Raw genomic sequence first — 17901 nt, 5'->3', positions numbered from 1 at the left:
AAAATACCATTATTTTCATCATATCTTATCACTTACTTTAAAAAAAATGATAAAATAATAGGAAAAAATGGAAAAAAACACACTTTTTCTAACTTTGACCCCCAAAATCTGTTACACATCTACAACCACCAAAAAACACCCATGCTAAATAGTTTCTAAATTTTGTCCTGAGTTTAGAAATACCCAATGTTTACATGTTCTTTGTTTGTTTTTTTTGCAAGTTATAGGGCCATAAATACAAGTAGCACTTTGCTATTTCCAAACCATTTTTTTTCAAAATTAGCGCTAGTTACATTGGGACACTGATATCTGTCAGGAATCCCTGATTAACCCTTGACATGTATATATATTTTTTTAGAAGACATCCCAAAGTATTGATCTAGGTCCATTTTGGTATATTTCATGCCACCATTTCACCACCAAATGCAATCAAATAAAAAAAATTGTTCACTTTTTCCCAAATATTTTCCCAAACTTTAGGTTTCTCACTGAAATTATTTACAAACAACTTGTGCAATTATGGCATAAATGGTTGTAAATGCTTCTCTGGGATCCCCTTTGTTCAAAAATAGCAGAAATATATGACTTTGGCGTTGCTTTTTGGTAATTAGAAGGCCGCTAAATGCCACTGCGCATCACACGTGTATTATGCCCAGCAGTGAAGGGGTTAATTAGGGAGCATGTAGGGAGCATCTATGGTTAATTTTAGCTTTAGTGTAGTAGACAACCCCAGGTATTGATCTAGGCCCATCTTGGTATATTTCATGCTACCATTTCACCGCTAAATGCGATCAAATTAAAAAAAACGTAAAATTTTTCACAATTTTAGGTTTCTCACTGAAATTATTTACAAACAACTTTTGCAAGTATGGCATAAATGATTGTAAATGCTTCTCTGGGATCCCCTTTGTTCATAAATAGCAGACATATATGGCTTTGTCGTTGCTTTTTGGTAATTATAAGGCCGCTAAATGCCGCTGCGCACCACACGTGTATTATGCCCAGCAGTGCAGGGGTTAATTAAGTCATTTGTAGGGAGCTTGCAGGGTTAATTTTAGCTTTAGCGTAGAGATCAGCCTCCCACCTGACACATCACACCCCAGGATCCCTCCCAAATAGCTCTCTTCCCTCCCCCATCCCACAATTGTCCCCGCCATCTTAAGTACTGGCAGAAAGTCTGCCAGTACTAAAATAAAAGGTATATTTAAAATTTAAAAAAAAATTGTAAAGCATATTTCTTCTGTTAAGTGTGATCAGTCCACGGGTCATCATTACTTGTGGGATATTAACTGCTCCCCTACAGGAAGTGCAAGAGGATTCACCCAGCAGAGTTGCTATATAGCTCCTCCCCTCTACGTCACCCCCAGTCATTCTCTTGCACCCAACGACTAGATAGGATGTGTGAGAGGACTATGGTGATATATTTAGTTTTTATATCTTCAATCAAAAGTTTGTTGTTTTATAATAGCACCGGAGTGTGTTATTCCTTCTCTGGTAGAATTTGAAGAAGAATCTACCTGAGTTTTTTTCTATGATTTTAGCCGGAGTAGTTAAGATCATATTGCTGTTTCTCGGCCATCTGAGGAGAGGCAAACTTCAGATCAGGGGACAGCAGGCAGATTAATCTGCAAAGAGGTATGTAGCAGCTTATTATTTTCTGACATGGAATTGATGAGAAAATCCTGCCATACCGTTATAATGTAAACCCAGCCTTGAATGCAGTAGATGTAGCTGATATCAGGCTGTCATGTATGTATATTTTATACTTCTCTGGTTTTTAGACTGTATACATAGACTTAACCTAATTTGCAGGGACTTGCAATAGGTTTTAAATGACAATTAATTATTGAGGTAAAACGTTTTTTTGCTGGCATGTAAAAACGTTTTTTTTCTCTGAGGTACTGGGTGAAAAAATGTTTTGGGCACTATTTTTCCACTTGGCAATAGTTTTGATTTAAATTAGAGCAGTTCACTGATCCCTCTCACTGTTATGTGTGTGGGGGAGGGGCCATTTTGGTGCTTTCACTATGCATCAGAAAAAACTCAGTCAGAGATTCATTTTCTTCCTGCATGATCCGGTTCATCTCTACAGAGTTCAGGGATCTCCAAAGCCTTTTTTGAGGGAAGTAATCATTACAGCAGAGCTGTGCTGATTGTATTGACTGTGATAAAAAAAAAACAAAAAAAAAAAACGTTTATTTGTGTATTTTTTTTCTGCTGCCTGGGTTAGTTATCATTTGCTGAGGGGAACAATCCTTTGCTAAAACTGTATATTCTGACAAAGATTGATGCTATAACTTAATTATTTTAACTGTTATAATATTTTTCTGTGCTTCTTAAAGGCACAGTTCGTTTTCATATTATTTGTAAATTACTTTGTAAAGTATTTCCAAGTTGCTGTTTATTTGCTAGTGTGTTAAACATGTCTGATTCAGAGGAATATCTCTGTGCTATATGTGTTAATGCCAAAGTGGAGCCCAATAGAAATTTATGTACTAAATGTATTGATGCTATTTTAAAAAACAGTCAATCTGTACAAATTGAACATATTTCACCAAACAACGAGGGGAGAGTTATGCCGACTAACTCGCCTCACGTGTCAGTACCTGCATCTCCCGCTCAGGAGGTGCGTGATATTGTAGCGCCGAGTACATCTGGGCGGCCATTACAAATCACATTACAAGATATGGCTACTGTTATGACTGAAGTTTTGGCTAAACTACCAGAACTAAGAGGTAAACGTGATCACTCTGGGGTGAGAACAGAGTGCGCTGATAATGCAAGGGCCATGTCTGATACTGCGTCACAGTTTGCAGAACGTGAAGACGGAGAGCTTCATTCTGTGGGTGACGGTTCTGATCCAAATAAACTGGACTCAGACATTTCAAATTTTAAATTTAAGCTTGAGAACCTCCGTGTGTTACTAGGGGAGGTATTAGCGGCTCTGAATGATTGTAACACAGTTGCAATCCCAGAAAAAATGTGTAGGTTGGATAAATATTTTGCGGTACCGACGAGTACTGACGTTTTTCCTATACCTAAGAGACTTACTGACATTGTTACTAAGGAGTGGGATAGACCCGGTGTGCCTTTCTCACCCCCTCCTATATTTAGAAAAATGTTTCCAATAGACGCCGCCACACAGGATTTATGGCAAATGGTCCCTAAGGTGGAGGGAGCAGTTTCTACTTTAGCTAAGCGTACCACTATCCCAGTGGAGGATAGCTGTGCTTTTTCAGATCCAATGGATAAAAAATTAGAGGGTTACCTTAAGAAAATGTTTGTTCAAGGATTTATATTGCAACCTCTTGCATGTATTGCGCCTGTCACGGCTGCAGCAGCATTTTGGTTTGAGTCTCTGGAAGAGACACTTCAATCATCCACACTAGATGACATCACACACAAACTTAAATTCCTTAAGTTAGCTAATTCATTTATTTCAGATGCCGTAGTACATTTAACTAAACTTGCGGCTAAAAATTCAGGATTCGCCATTCAGGCACGCAGAGCTCCGTGGCTGAAATCCTGGTCAGCTGATGTTACGTCTAAATCTAAATTGCTTAATATTCCTTTCAAAGGGCAGACCTTATTCGGGCCCGGCTTGAAAGAGATTATTGCTGACATTACAGGAGGTAAAGGTCATGCCCTGCCTCAGGACAAGGCCAAAGCCAAGGCTAGACAGTCCAATTTTCGTTCCTTTCGTAATTTCAAAACAGGAGCAGCATCAACTTCCTCTGCACCAAAACAGGAAGGAGCTGTTGCTCGCTACAGACAAGGCTGGAAACCTAACCAGTCCTGGAACAGGGGCAAACAGGCCAGAAAACCTGCTGCTGCCCCTAAGACAGCATGAATTGAGGGCCCCCGATCCGGGACCGGATCTAGTGGGGGGCAGACTTTCCCTCTTCGCCCAGGCTTGGGCAAGAGATGTTCAGGATCCCTGGGCGTTAGAGATCATATCTCAGGGATACCTTCTGGACTTCAAATCCTCTCCCCCAAGAGGGAGATTTCATCTGTCAAGGTTGTCAACAAACCTAACAAAGAAGGAAGCGTTTCTACGCTGCGTACAAGATCTTTTATTAATGGGAGTGATCCATCCAGTTCCGCGGTTGGAACAAGGACAAGGGTTTTACTCAAATCTGTTTGTAGTTCCCAAAAAAGAGGGAACCTTCAGGCCAATCTTGGATTTAAAGATCCTAAACAAATTCCTAAGAGTTCCATCGTTCAAGATGGAAACTATTCGAACAATTTTGCCCATGATCCAAGAGGGTCAGTACATGACCACAGTGGATTTAAAGGATGCTTACCTTCACATACCGATTCATAGAAGTCATTACCGGTATCTAAGGTTTGCCTTTTTAGACAGGCATTACCAGTTTGTAGCTCTTCCATTCGGACTGGCTACGGCTCCAAGAATCTTCACAAAGGTTCTGGGCACTCTTCTGGCGGTACTAAGACCGCGAGGAATTTCAGTAGCTCCGTACTTAGACGACATACTGATACAAGCTTCAAGCTTTCAAACTGCCAAATCTCATACAGAGATAGTACTGGCATTTCTAAGGTCGCATGGATGGAAAGTGAACGAAGAGAAAAGTTCTCTCTTTCCACTCACAAGAGTTCCCTTCCTGGGGACTCTGATAGATTCTGTAGAAATGAAGATTTACCTGACAGAGGACAGGTTAACAAAACTTCAAAATGCATGCCGTGTCCTTCATTCCATTCAACACTCTAAATCTGAATCAAGAGACCAGAAATTCTCTTCTATGGTGGCTTTATCGGCCACATCTGTCCAGGGGAATGCCATTCAGCAGGCCAGACTGGTCAATTGTAACAACAGACGCCAGCCTACTAGGTTGGGGCGCTGTCTGGAATTCTCTGAAGGCTCAGGGACTATGGAATCAGGAGGAGAGTCTTCTTCCAATAAACATTCTGGAATTGAGAGCAGTCCTCAATGCTCTTCTGGCTGGGCCCCAGTTAACAACTCGGGGGTTCATCAGGTTCCAGTCGGACAACATCACGACTGTAGCTTATATCAACCATCAGGGAGGGACAAGAAGCTCCCTAGCAATGATGGAAGTATCGAAGATAATTCGCTGGGCAGAGTCTCACTCTTGCCACCTGTCTGCAATCCACATCCCGGGAGTGGAGAACTGGGAGGCGGATTTCTTAAGTCGTCAGACTTTTCATCCGGGGGAGTGGGAACTTCATCCAGAGGTCTTTGCCCAAATACTTCGACGTTGGGGCAAACCAGAGATAGATCTCATGGCGTCTCGACAGAACGCCAAGCTTCCGCGCTACGGGTCCAGATCCAGGGATCCGGGAGCGGTCCTGATAGATGCCTTGACAGCACCATGGACCTTCAGGATGGCTTATGTGTTTCCACCTTTCCCGATGCTTCCTCGATTGATTGCCAGAATCAAACAGGAGAAAGCATCAGTGATTCTAATAGCGCCTGCATGGCCACGCAGGACTTGGTATGCAGATCTGGTGGACATGTCATTCTGTCCACCTTGGTCGTTACCTCTGAAACAGGACCTTCTGATTCAGGGTCCTTTCAAACATCAAAATCTAACTTCTCTGAAGCTGACTGCTTGGAAATTGAACGCTTGATCTTATCAAAGCGTGGTTTTTCTGAGTCAGTTATTGATACCTTAATACAGGCTAGGAAGCCTGTTACCAGAAAGATTTACCATAAAATATGGCGTAAATACCTATATTGGTGCGAATCCAAAGGTTACTCTTGGAGTAAGGTTAGGATTCCTAGGATATTGTCTTTTCTACAAGAAGGTTTAGAAAAGGGGTTATCCGCTAGTTCCTTAAAGGGACAGATCTCAGCTCTGTCCATTCTGTTACACAAGCGTCTGTCAGAAGTTCCAGACGTTCAGGCTTTTTGTCAGGCTTTGGCCAGGATTAAACCTGTGTTTAAAGCTGTGGCTCCACCATGGAGTTTAAACCTTGTTCTTAACGTTTTACAGGGTGTTCCGTTTGAACCCCTTCATTCCATTGATATAAAGTTGTTATCTTGGAAAGTTCTATTTTTAATGGCTATTTCCTCGGCTCGAAGAGTCTCTGAGTTATCAGCCTTACATTGTGATTCTCCTTATTTGATTTTTCACTCGGATAAGGTAGTTCTGCGTACTAAACCTGGGTTCTTACCTAAGGTAGTCACTAACAGGAATATCAATCAGGTGATTGTTGTTCCATCCTTGTGCCCAAATCCTTCTTCGAGGAAGGAACGTCTTTTGCACAATCTGGATGTAGTTCGTGCCCTTAAATTTTATTTACAGGCAACTAAAGATTTTCGACAAACGTCTTCCCTGTTTGTCGTTTACTCTGGTCAGAGGAGAGGTCAAAAAGCTTCTGCTACCTCTCTCTCTTTTTGGCTTCGTAGCATAATTCGTTTAGCTTATGAGACTGCTGGACAGCAGCCTCCTGAAAGAATTACAGCTCATTCCACTAGAGCTGTGGCTTCCACTTGGGCCTTTAAGAATGAGGCCTCTGTTGAACAGATTTGCAAGGCTGCAACTTGGTCTTCGCTTCATACTTTTTCCAAATTTTACAAATTTGACACTTTTGCTTCCTCGGAGGCTATTTTTGGGAGAAAGGTTCTTCAGGCAGTGGTTCCTTCTGTATAAAGAGCCTGCCTATCCCTCCCGTCATCCGTGTACTTTTGCTTTGGTATTGGTATCCCACAAGTAATGATGACCCGTGGACTGATCACACTTAACAGAAGAAAACATAATTTATGCTTACCTGATAAATTCCTTTCTTCTGTAGTGTGATCAGTCCACGGCCCGCCCTGTTTTTTAAGGCAGGTAAATATTTTTTAAATTATACTCCAGTCACCACTACACCCTTGGCTTCTCCTTTCTCGTTGGTCCTTGGTCGAATGACTGGAGGTGACGTAGAGGGGAGGAGCTATATAGCAACTCTGCTGGGTGAATCCTCTTGCACTTCCTGTAGGGGAGCAGTTAATATCCCACAAGTAATGATGACCCGTGGACTGATCACACTACAGAAGAAAGGAATTTATCAGGTAAGCATAAATTATGTTTTACATATGCAGCTGTGTAGGATCCCCCCCCAAACAGCTCTCTAACCCTCCACCTCTACCTTACTGGGAGCCATCTTGGGTACTGGCAGCTGTCTGCCAGTACCCTGTTTGCAAATACAAATGTTTTTTTTTTAGGTTTTTTTAATTTTTTTTCCCCATTTTTTCTGTAGTGTAGCTTCCCCCCCCCCTCCACAGACAAATCCCCCACCCGCTCCCAGATCCCTTAGCTTTATTTTTGTTGGGGATTGTATCCCCCCTTACTGCCAGTCTTATATAATTATTTTGCTGTAGTGTAGCGGTTCCCACCCGCTCCCTCCCCGTGCACGCGCCCACCCACCGGCCCCCGTGCGCGCGCCCAACAACCCCGCTCCCGATCCCGCCTTCCTCTCCAATTTGTCACCGATGGCCGCCCACCCGCCTCCCACGGTCAGCTCCCACCCACCAACGATTGCGGCCATCGATGCCGGTGCAGAGAGGGCCACAGAGTGGCGCTCTCTGCATCGGATGGGGGAAAAATGTTATTGCAGGATGCCTCGATATCGAGGCATCACTGCAATAACCGTAAATCGGCTGGAAGCGATCAGGATCGCTTCCAGCCGCTTTAATCCCCAAAGTCGTACAGGGTACGTCGCTGGTCTTTAAAGACCAGGTTGTGTGCGACGTACCCTGTACGACTCGTGATGTTAAGGGGTTAAACCACCCCCTTCTTGTTTCATTTTGTTTTGTGGATTTTGGAGGAAAATCCCTAAAAATTCTAAAGCAAAAGTACCCCCTCCCATTGCGCAGTCTGTATAAATCTCTTTTCTGCTAAACTCCCTTTGTCCCTTTCTGCCAAGATCTCGTTAATCAAAATAATTATATTCCCTAAGATATTTTTTCTTATACAGAATTTTCCATTATTCATTTATAGTAAAGATCTTTAAAAAAATATAAAAAAAAAATTCCATTGTTCGAAATTTCTATGGGGCAAAGGTAAACCGTGTATTTCTATTCAGAATCTTTCTCGTTCTAAAGAGGATGGAGGTATGGCATTACCTGATATCAAGGTTTACAATTGGTCAAGTATGGCTAAAATTGTGTTAGAATGGCTAGCGGGAGTAGATTATATTATTAATACTCAAGTGGAAGAAAGCATAATTTTTCCATATTCACTTAAGGCTCTTCCGCATCTATCTAAAACTGATAGCCTAAAAGTATTATTTTGAAGTTTACTTTTCTAAATATAATAAAAGCGTGGAATAAGATTTGCAAAGGGCTAGATTTAGATAATACCTTCTCCCCCCTTCTTCCTATTCAAGGGAATCCGGATTTCGAGCCTGGACACATAAGGGTTTGAGGTATATGATCCTACTCTTGAATCAAAACAAAATCGATTAAGCTTTTTGAACAATTAGTTTGAGAATTTGGATTAAGGAATAAAGACTTTTTCTCCTGTTAAGTGTAGTCAGTCCACGGGTCATCCATTACTTATGGGATATTAACTCCTCCCCAACAGGAAGTGCAAGAGGATCACCCAAGCAGAGCTGCTATATAGCTCCTCCCCTCTACGTCATACCCAGTCATTCTCTTGCACCCAACTAATAGATAGGATGTGTGAGAGGACTGTGGTTATTAAACTTAGTTTTTATTTCTTCAATCAAAAGTTTGTTATTTTAAACGGCACCGGAGTGTGTTGTTTTTTTTTTCTCAGGCAGCATTTGAAGAAGAATCTACCTGAGTTTTGTGTATGATCTTAGCGGACGTAACTAAGATCCATTTGCTGTTCTCGGCCATTCTGAGGAGTGAGGTAACTTCAGAACAGGGGACAGCTGGCAGGTTCACCTGCAAAGAGGTATGTTGCAGTATATTATTTTCTAAGGAATGGAATTGACTGAGAAAATACTGCTAATACCGATATAATGTAAGTACAGCCTTAAATGCAGTAGTAGCAACTGGTATCAGGCTGATATGTATGTAGGTTTACACTTAAGTATTTCTGGGGAATGGCACTTCTCTGGGAAAATACTGTATGCATATAACTTTTAGCCTAATCTGCAGTGTGAGCGACTAGCAGCAGGCTTTTTAATGACATTTCATAAATTAGATTTTAAACGTTTGCTGGCATGTTAAATCGTTTAATTATCTGAGGTACTTGGTGAAAAATTGTTTTGGGCGTTATTTTCCACATGGCTGTCGTTTGTTTTGAATTAAAACAGTTTACTGAGCTTCCCTCACTGTTGTATTGTGAGTGGGAGGGGCCTATTTTGGCGCTTTTACTACGCATTAGAAATTCAGTCACAGTCTGCCTTCTTCTCCCTGCATGATCCAGGACGTCTCTACAGAGCTCAGGGGTCTTCAAAACTAGTTTTGAGGGAGGTAATCACTCACAGCAGACCTGTGAGACTGTGCTTTGACTGTGATAAAAACGCTTATATTTTCAATTGTTATCAGTTTTTCTGATATTAAGGGTTAATCATCCATTGCTAATGAGTGCAATCCTTTGCTAAATTTATGCATTTACTGTGAAAATTTGTTTTCTATAACTAATCCAGTTCATTGTTATTCAACTGTGACAGTTTTTGTGTGCTTCTTAAAGGCACAGTAACGTTTTTTATATTGCTTGCAAATTTATTTTGAAAAGTATTTTCCAAGCTTGCTAGTTTAATTGCTAGTTTGTTTTAACATGTCTGACACAGAGGAATCTCTTTGTGCAATATGTTCAAAAGCCAATGTGGAGCCCAATAGAAATTTGTGTACTAATTGCATTGATGCTACTTTAAATAAAAGTCAATCTGTACATTTTAAGAAAATTTCACCAGACAACGAGGGGAAAGTTATGCCGACTAACTCTCCTCACGTGTCAGTACCTGCATCTCCCTCTCAGGAGGTGCGTGATATTGCGACGCCAAGTACATCAGGGCGGCCATTACAAATCACTTTACAAGACATGGCTAATGTTATGACTGAAGTTTTATCTAAATTACCAGAACTTAGAGGTAAACGCGACCACTCTGGGGTGAGAACAGAGTACGCTGATAATGTTAGAGCCATGTCTGATACTGCGTCACAAATGGCAGAACATGAAGACGGAGAGCTTCATTCTGTGGGTGACGGATCTGATCCAAATAGACTGGACTCAGACATTTCAAATTTTAAATTTAAGCTTGAGAACCTCCGTGTATTATTAGGGGAGGTATTAGCGGCTCTGAATGATTGTAACACGGTTGCAATCCCAGAGAAATTATGTAGGCTGGATAGATACTATGCGGTACCGGCGTGTACTGACGTCTTTCCTATACCTAAGAGACTTAAAGAAATTTTTACTAAGGAGTGGGATAGGCCCGGTGTGCCCTTTTCCCCCCCCTCCTATATTTAGAAAAATGTTTCCAATAGACGCCACCATACGGGACTTATGGCAGACGGTCCCTAAGGTGGAAGGAGCAGTTTCTACTCTGGCTAAGCGTACCACTATCCCGGTGGAGGATAGCTGTGCCTTTTCAGACCCAATGGACAAAAAATTAGAGGGTTACCTTAAGAAAATGTTTACTCAACAAGGTTTTATATTACAACCTCTCGCATGCATTGCGCCTGTCACGGCTGCGGCGGCATTTTGGTTTGAGTCTCTAGAGGAGACCATTAGCTCAGTTCCATTGGATGAAATCATAGACAAGCTTAGAGTCCTTAAGCTAGCTAATTCATTTATTTCTGATACCGTAGTACATTTAACTAAGCTTACGGCTAAGAATTCCGGATTCGCCATCCAGGCGCGCAGAGCGCTGTGGCTAAAATCCTGGTCAGCCGATGTGACTTCTAAATCTAAATTGCTTAACATACCTTTCAAAGGGCAGACATTATTTGGGCCCGGTTTGAAAGAAATTATCGCTGACATTACTGGAGGTAAGGGACATGCCCTGCCTCAAGACAGAGCCAAACCAAGGGCTAGACAGTCTTAATTTTCGTGCCTTTCGTAACTTCAAGGCAGGAGCAGCATCAACTTCCTACGCTACAAAACAGGAAGAAACTGTTGCTCGTTACAGACAGGGCTGGAAACCTAACCAGACCTGGAACAAGGGCAAGCAGGCCAGAAAACCTGCTGCCGTCCCTAAGACAGCATGAAGTGAGGGCCCCCGATCCGGCAACGGATCTAGTAGGGGGCAGACTTTCTCTCTTCGCCCAGGCTTGGGCAAGAGATGTCCAGGATCCCTGGGCGTTGGAGATCATATCTCAGGGATATCTTCTAGACTTCAAAGCTTCCCCTCCACAAGGGAGATTTCATCTTTCAAGGTTATCAGCAAACCAGATAAAGAAAGAGGCGTTTCTACGCTGTGTTCAAGATCTTTTGTTAATGGGAGTGATCCACCCGGTTCCTCGGTCGGAACACGGACAAGGGTTTTACTCAAATCTGTTTGTGGTTCCCAAGAAAGAGGGAACCTTCAGACCAATCTTGGATTTAAAGATCCTAAACAAATTCCTAAGAGTTCCATCGTTCAAAATGGAAACTATTCGGACAATCTTACCCATGATCCAAAAGGGTCAGTACATGACCACAGTGGATCTAAAGGATGCGTACCTTCACATACCGATTCACAGGGATCATTACCGGTACCTAAGGTTTGCCTTCCTAGACAGGCATGATCAGTTTGTAGCTCTTCCCTTCGGGTTAGCTACGGCTCCAAGAATCTTTACAAAGGTCCTGGGCTCTCTTCTGGCGGTACTAAGACCGCGAGGAATAGCGGTAGCTCCGTACCTAGACGACATTCTGATACAAGCGTCAAATTTCCAAACTGCCAAGTCTCATACAGAGTTAGTTCTGGCATTTCTAAGGTCGCATGGGTGGAAGGTGAACGTAGAAAAGAGTTCTCTATTGCCACTCACAAGAGTTCCCTTCTTGGGGACTCTTATAGATTCTGTAGAAATGAAAATTTACCTGACAGAAGACAGGTTAACAAAACTTCAAAATGCTTGCCGTGTCCTTCATTCCATTCAACACCCGTCAGTGGCTCAATGCATGGAGGTAATCGGCTTAATGGTAGCGGCAATGGACATAGTACCTTTTGCACGCCTGCATCTCAGACCGCTGCAATTGTGCATGCTAAGTCAGTGGAATGGGGATTACTCAGATTTGTCCCCTATGCTGAATCTGGATCAAGAGACCAGAGATTCTCTTCTATGGTGGCTTTCTCGGCCACATCTGTCCAGGGGGATGCCCTTCAGCAGGCCAGACTGGACAATTGTAACAACAGACGCCAGCATACTAGCTTGGGGCGCTGTCTGGAATTCCCTGAAGGCTCAGGGACCATGGACTCAGGAGGAGAGTCTCCTTCCAATAAACATTCTGGAATTGAGAGCAGTTCTCAATGCCCTTCTGGCTTGGCCTCAGTTAGCAACTCTGAGGTTCATCAGGTTTCAGTCGGACAACATCACGACTGTGGCTTACATCAACCATCAGGGAGGGACAAGGAGTTCCCTAGCGATGATGGAAGTATCAAAGATAATTCGCTGGGCAGAGTCTCACTCTTGCCACCTGTCAGCGATCCACATCCCAGGCGTGGAGAACTGGGAGGCGGATTTCCTAAGTCGCCAGACTTTTCATCCGGGGGAGTGGGAACTTCATCCGGAGGTCTTTGCCCAAATACTTCGACGTTGGGGCAAACCAGATATGGATCTCATGGCGTCTCGCCAGAACGCCAAGCTTCCTTGTTACGGGTCCAGGTCCAGGGACCCGGGAGCGGTCCTGATAGATGCTTTGACAGCACCTTGGACCTTCAAGATGGCTTATGTGTTTCCACCCTTCCCGATGCTTCCTCGATTGATTGCCAGGATCAAACAGGAGAAAGCATCAGTGATTCTAATAGCGCCTGCGTGGCCACGCAGGACCTGGTATGCAGATCTAGTGAACATGTCATCCTGTCCACCTTGGTCTCTGCCTCTGAGACAGGACCTTCTAATTCAGGGTCCTTTCAAACATCAAAATCTAATTTCTCTGAAGCTAACTGCATGGAGATTGAACGCTTGATTTTATCAAAGCGTGGATTTTCGGAGTCAGTAATTGATACCTTAATACAGGCTAGGAAACCTGTTACCAGGAAAATTTACCATAAAATATGGCGTAAATATTTACACTGGTGCGAATCCAAGAGTTACTCATGGAGTAAGGTTAGGATTCCTAGGATATTGTCTTTTCTACAAGAAGGTTTAGAAAAGGGTTTATCTGCAAGTTCTTTAAAGGGACAGATCTCAGCTCTGTCCATCCTTTTACACAAACGTCTGTCAGAAGTTCCAGACGTTCAGGCTTTTTGTCATGCTTTGGCCAGGATTAAGCCTGTGTTTAAGACTGTTGCTCCACCGTGGAGCTTAAACTTAGTTCTTAACGTTTTACAGGGTGTTCCGTTTGAACCCCTTCATTCCATTGATATCAAGCTGTTATCTTGGAAAGTTCTGTTTCTAATGGCTATTTCCTTGGCTCGTAGAGTCTCTGAGTTATCGGCCTTACATTGTGATTCTCCTTATCTGATTTTTCATTCAGACAAGGTAGTTCTGCGTACTAAACCTGGGTTCTTACCTAAGGTAGTCACTAACAAGAATATCAATCAAGAGATTGTTGTTCCATCATTGTGCCCTAACCCTTCTTCAAAGAATGAACGACTTCTGCACAATCTAGACGTAGTCCGTGCCTTGAAATTTTATTTACAGGCAACTAAAGATTTTCGCCAAACATCTTCCCTGTTTGTAGTTTATTCTGGTCAGAGGAGAGGTCAAAAAGCATCTGCTACCTCTCTCTCTTTTTGGCTTCGTAGCATAATACGTTTAGCCTATGAGACTGCTGGACAGCAGCCTCCTGAAAGAATTACAGCTCATTCTACGAGAGCTGTGGCTTCCACGTGGGCCTTTAAGAATGAGGCCTCTGTTGAACAGATTTGCAAGGCTGCAACTTGGTCTTCTATTCATACTTTTTCCAAATTTTACAAATTTGACACTTTTGCTTCTTCTGAGGCTGTTTTTGGGAGAAAGGTTCTTCAGGCAGTGGTTCCTTCTGTGTAAAGATCCTGCCTTTCCCTCCCATCATCCGTGTACTTCTAGCTTTGGTATTGGTATCCCATAAGTAATGGATGACCCGTGGACTGACTACACTTAACAGGAGAAAACATAATTTATGCTTACCTGATAAATTCCTTTCTCCTGTAGTGTAGTCAGTCCACGGCCCGCCCTGTTTTTTATGGCAGGTCTAAAATTTAAATTAAACTCCAGTCACCACTGCACCCTATAGTTTCTCCTTTCTCGTTTGGTTTCGGTCGAATGACTGGGTATGACGTAGAGGGGAGGAGCTATATAGCAGCTCTGCTTGGGTGATCCTCTTGCACTTCCTGTTGGGGAGGAGTTAATATCCCATAAGTAATGGATGACCCGTGGACTGACTACACTACAGGAGAAAGGAATTTATCAGGTAAGCATAAATTATGTTTTTACGTATCTTCAAGTCAGACATTTTCTTTCAGTTAAGGAGTTCTGCAAAAAAGAAACATTTTCTTTGGGTGGATTGGATATAATTAAATGATATAGGGCAGGGATACACTCAACAGCTCCTCTCTATAAAAAATTCAATTCATATCAAGGCCAAAAGGATATTAGCATATTATATGTTAAATGGGTTATCGATCTGGAGAATATGCAATTTGCAGACTTCAGAGAGGTTTTTTATAGAATCAATAGATATACAGCATCGATAACTAAAAAGGAGGCGCATATGAAACAAATTAATAGAGCTTATATTTACCCCTCTTATGAAGTCTAGTTGGAATTCGTCTGAGAGCAGTTTATGCTGTAGCTGTCACTCAAGTGAAGCGGACCTTCTTCACTGTTTTTGGCAATGTCCTAAGGTACAAAGAATGTGGTCTCAAATTGGATTTTGGTTGAATACATTTTTAGATATTAAAATCTCCTTGAATAAATATTACATTATTCTATTATGTAATGAGCCATCTATACAAAATAAAGCCTCAATTCAGCCATTCTAATTGGTCGGCATCTTATTCTTAAATCTTGGAAGGATAAATACACTCCCAGCTTTCAAGCCTTTCTAATGGAAATTAGATTTTTAATAGCAGTGGAGCAACATGAGGCCCTAATCTCACCGGAGAGCAAAATTAATAAATTTCTAAAGAAATGGGATAAGGTCCTCCTTTCTCTTCCATTAAGTTTCCAACTTCAAATTCTTCGCCCTATGAGACAGTCAACAGAATTTAGTTTAGTAGTTTTGGCTACTGATTGGTACCCTATGGAATGGAAAAACACGTAACCTTAGAGGGGGGGGGGGTGGAGGTTGTTTTTTTCTGTTTTTCTGGCTGTTTGAGTATCTGTTTGGCTGGCTATCTGTTTGGCTGGCTATCTGTTTGGCTGGCTGGCTGTCTGCCTGTTAGTCAATAAAAAGGGGGGAAAAAAGAGGTAATATATTTGAACTAACAAAAATGTTTCTAGTAAAAGACACTGCTTTTTCAGCGCAATATGCGCAATATGCGCATGTCATTTAATCAAAAACTTGTTTTAGGTATGACTGCCACTTTAACATGTTTCGTATGCATAGTTGTTTATCATAAAATTGCCATAAGAAAACATGAAGCCTTTATAAATTTTTAGCTCACGTGGTGCTCTCTGAAATGGGCATTGCAAATATTAGTTCTTTATTTTTTTTTCTAGTTAGTTGTCAATGAGAAGAGCCAGAATCTGAGGCGTCTCCAGGCCCAGAGGAATGAACTAAATGCTAAAGGTAAATATATATACATATCTTATAAACCTTTTGTCAATAGTTTCAGGTCAGTTATACATCAAAGAGAGCATCATACACTACAAGTTGACACATTTTACAGGACGGTTAGGAGCCACCCACACATTTTTAAAAGGACAGGAAACCTAATGTTTTTCATTAATCAGAGCATACAATTTTAAACAACTTTTCAATGTTATATGTGCAGCCAACAATAAGCAAATAGCAACCAGGTGCTGAACCTACCTAGCTATGCTTTTCAACAAAGGATACCTAAATAATGAAGCACATTAGATAGTAGAAGTAAATTGGAAAGTTGTTTCACATTGTATTCTCTTTGTTAATCATGAAAGACAAAATAGGGTTTCCTGTCCCTATAATGTCCATGGGAAGAGTTTATATTTCAAAATATGTTGAATAACTCAAAATATTAGAATAATAAATAACTTTAGGTGCTGTGACAACTAATGTTGTTTTACTTTAACATGTGAAGCATTTTGTGTATGGTTACTAATTGTGAGTTTTATTCAGTTCGTCTCCTACGAGAAGAACTGCAATTGCTTCAGGAACAGGGATCTTATGTGGGAGAGGTGGTTCGAGCTATGGACAAAAAGAAAGTTCTGGTTAAGGTTTGTAACAACAACTTTCTCAAAGAGAAGAATGCTAAAAAATATTTTTCAATCATGGCAGATCAGTCTCAACTGTTCCCCTCACTCCCAAACAATTAAACCTTCCATACAAGTTCATTACAAACTTATTAATGAAATGTAATATTGATTTCATGTAACCCATTTTTTTATCATTTAGCTAGAGCATACAATTTTAAACAAGTTTCTAATTTACTTCTATTATCAAAGTTGATTCAGTCTGTCCGTATTGTTTGTTTAATGAGCAGCAATGCACTACTGGAAGCTAGTTGATCACATCAAGTAAGCCAATGAGGAGGCATATATGATCAGCCACCTATCAACAGCTAGCTCCCAGTATTGTAATGCTGCTTCTCAGCCTACCTGGATATCTTTTTCAACAAAGGATACCAAGATAATGAAGTAAAATAATCAAATTAAATTAGAAAGTTGTTTTAAAACTCTGTATGCTCTGTCTGAATTGTGGGGTAACATTTGTTGACTTTGCTGTCCCTTTAACAGGTATCCCTACCCTGTGTTTCCCCAAGAGTATGCTGGCTTGACCTGTATAAATGCAACATTGAATGTGCTGTGTATGCTATGTTTATGCACCAGTAACTTAGTGTTTTTCTTTTTAGGTTCATCCTGAGGGGAAGTTTGTTGTGGACGTTGATAAAAATATAGATATCAATGATGTAAGTAATTGGAGTGGCTTAGCTGCTTGTGCATACATACACACATGCAGTACTAAAAAATAAAAATATCACAAGAAAAGATTACAAGTCTGCTAAATGCTAACTTAGAAAAGGCCTAATAACTTTTAGTTCAGGACCAGTAGAAAATGTTGGTTTCCAGTCCCTTTTATACTGTTATTTTTTTAGTAGGGGTGCACATTGAAAAGACTCAAATGTATGTTCCTGGTTTCAGGCTAACACTGCTACATAGCTTTACCCTAATTGGTTTTAGTTGATAACTCCCAAAGTACGTTATTACTAACATTATGACCATGGCTAGCCTTGTTGTCTGCAGACTAAATCCTATATTAGATCCCTCTAAGGCAAATTGTGGGTATAGTTTTGCTTTTGATAAACAATAGCAGTAGAAAAGATTTTAATTTGTTTTAAACATGTTTAGACTTGGTTAGAATTGCCCTGTAATTAATTATTTACTTTTCCTTTGATATAAGCTTAAATTTTATCAGAGTGGTCAGTAAACATTCGTTCATTTCAATATTTGTTTTTGTTCTGTGGAAGAGGGATAATAGTCTGGCGCTGTTTTTCAGGGTTTGGGCTAGGCCCCTTGAACCCTGACCTCAACCCCATTGCATACCTTAGGGTTTAATTGAAATGCCGATTGCGTGCCAGACCAACATCATCCAACATCATTTGACTGAATGGGCAAACATTTTCTCAGACACACTCCAAAATCTAGTGTAAAGCTTTCCCAGAAGAGATGCTGCTTTTTATAGCTGCAAATGGAGGGAC

At 41.3% G+C, this 17901-nt stretch overlaps 1 protein-coding gene across 1 annotated transcript in view; it reads left to right on the top strand.

Annotated features, from left to right (window-relative positions):
* The window catches only part of PSMC5 (proteasome 26S subunit, ATPase 5), a 69303-nt gene that overhangs the window by 18274 nt on the left and 33128 nt on the right, over positions 1-17901 (top strand). The window contains exons 3-5 of the mRNA XM_053699710.1: positions 15725-15794; positions 16323-16420; positions 17056-17112. Of these exons, the coding sequence (XP_053555685.1) occupies positions 15725-15794; positions 16323-16420; positions 17056-17112 (225 nt within the window). The remainder of the gene's footprint in view (positions 1-15724; positions 15795-16322; positions 16421-17055; positions 17113-17901) is intronic.

This window comes from Bombina bombina, chromosome 1, assembly GCF_027579735.1.
Source record: "Bombina bombina isolate aBomBom1 chromosome 1, aBomBom1.pri, whole genome shotgun sequence".
Lineage (NCBI taxonomy): Eukaryota > Metazoa > Chordata > Amphibia > Anura > Bombinatoridae > Bombina > Bombina bombina.
This window is presented reverse-complemented; position numbering and strand designations above follow the sequence as displayed.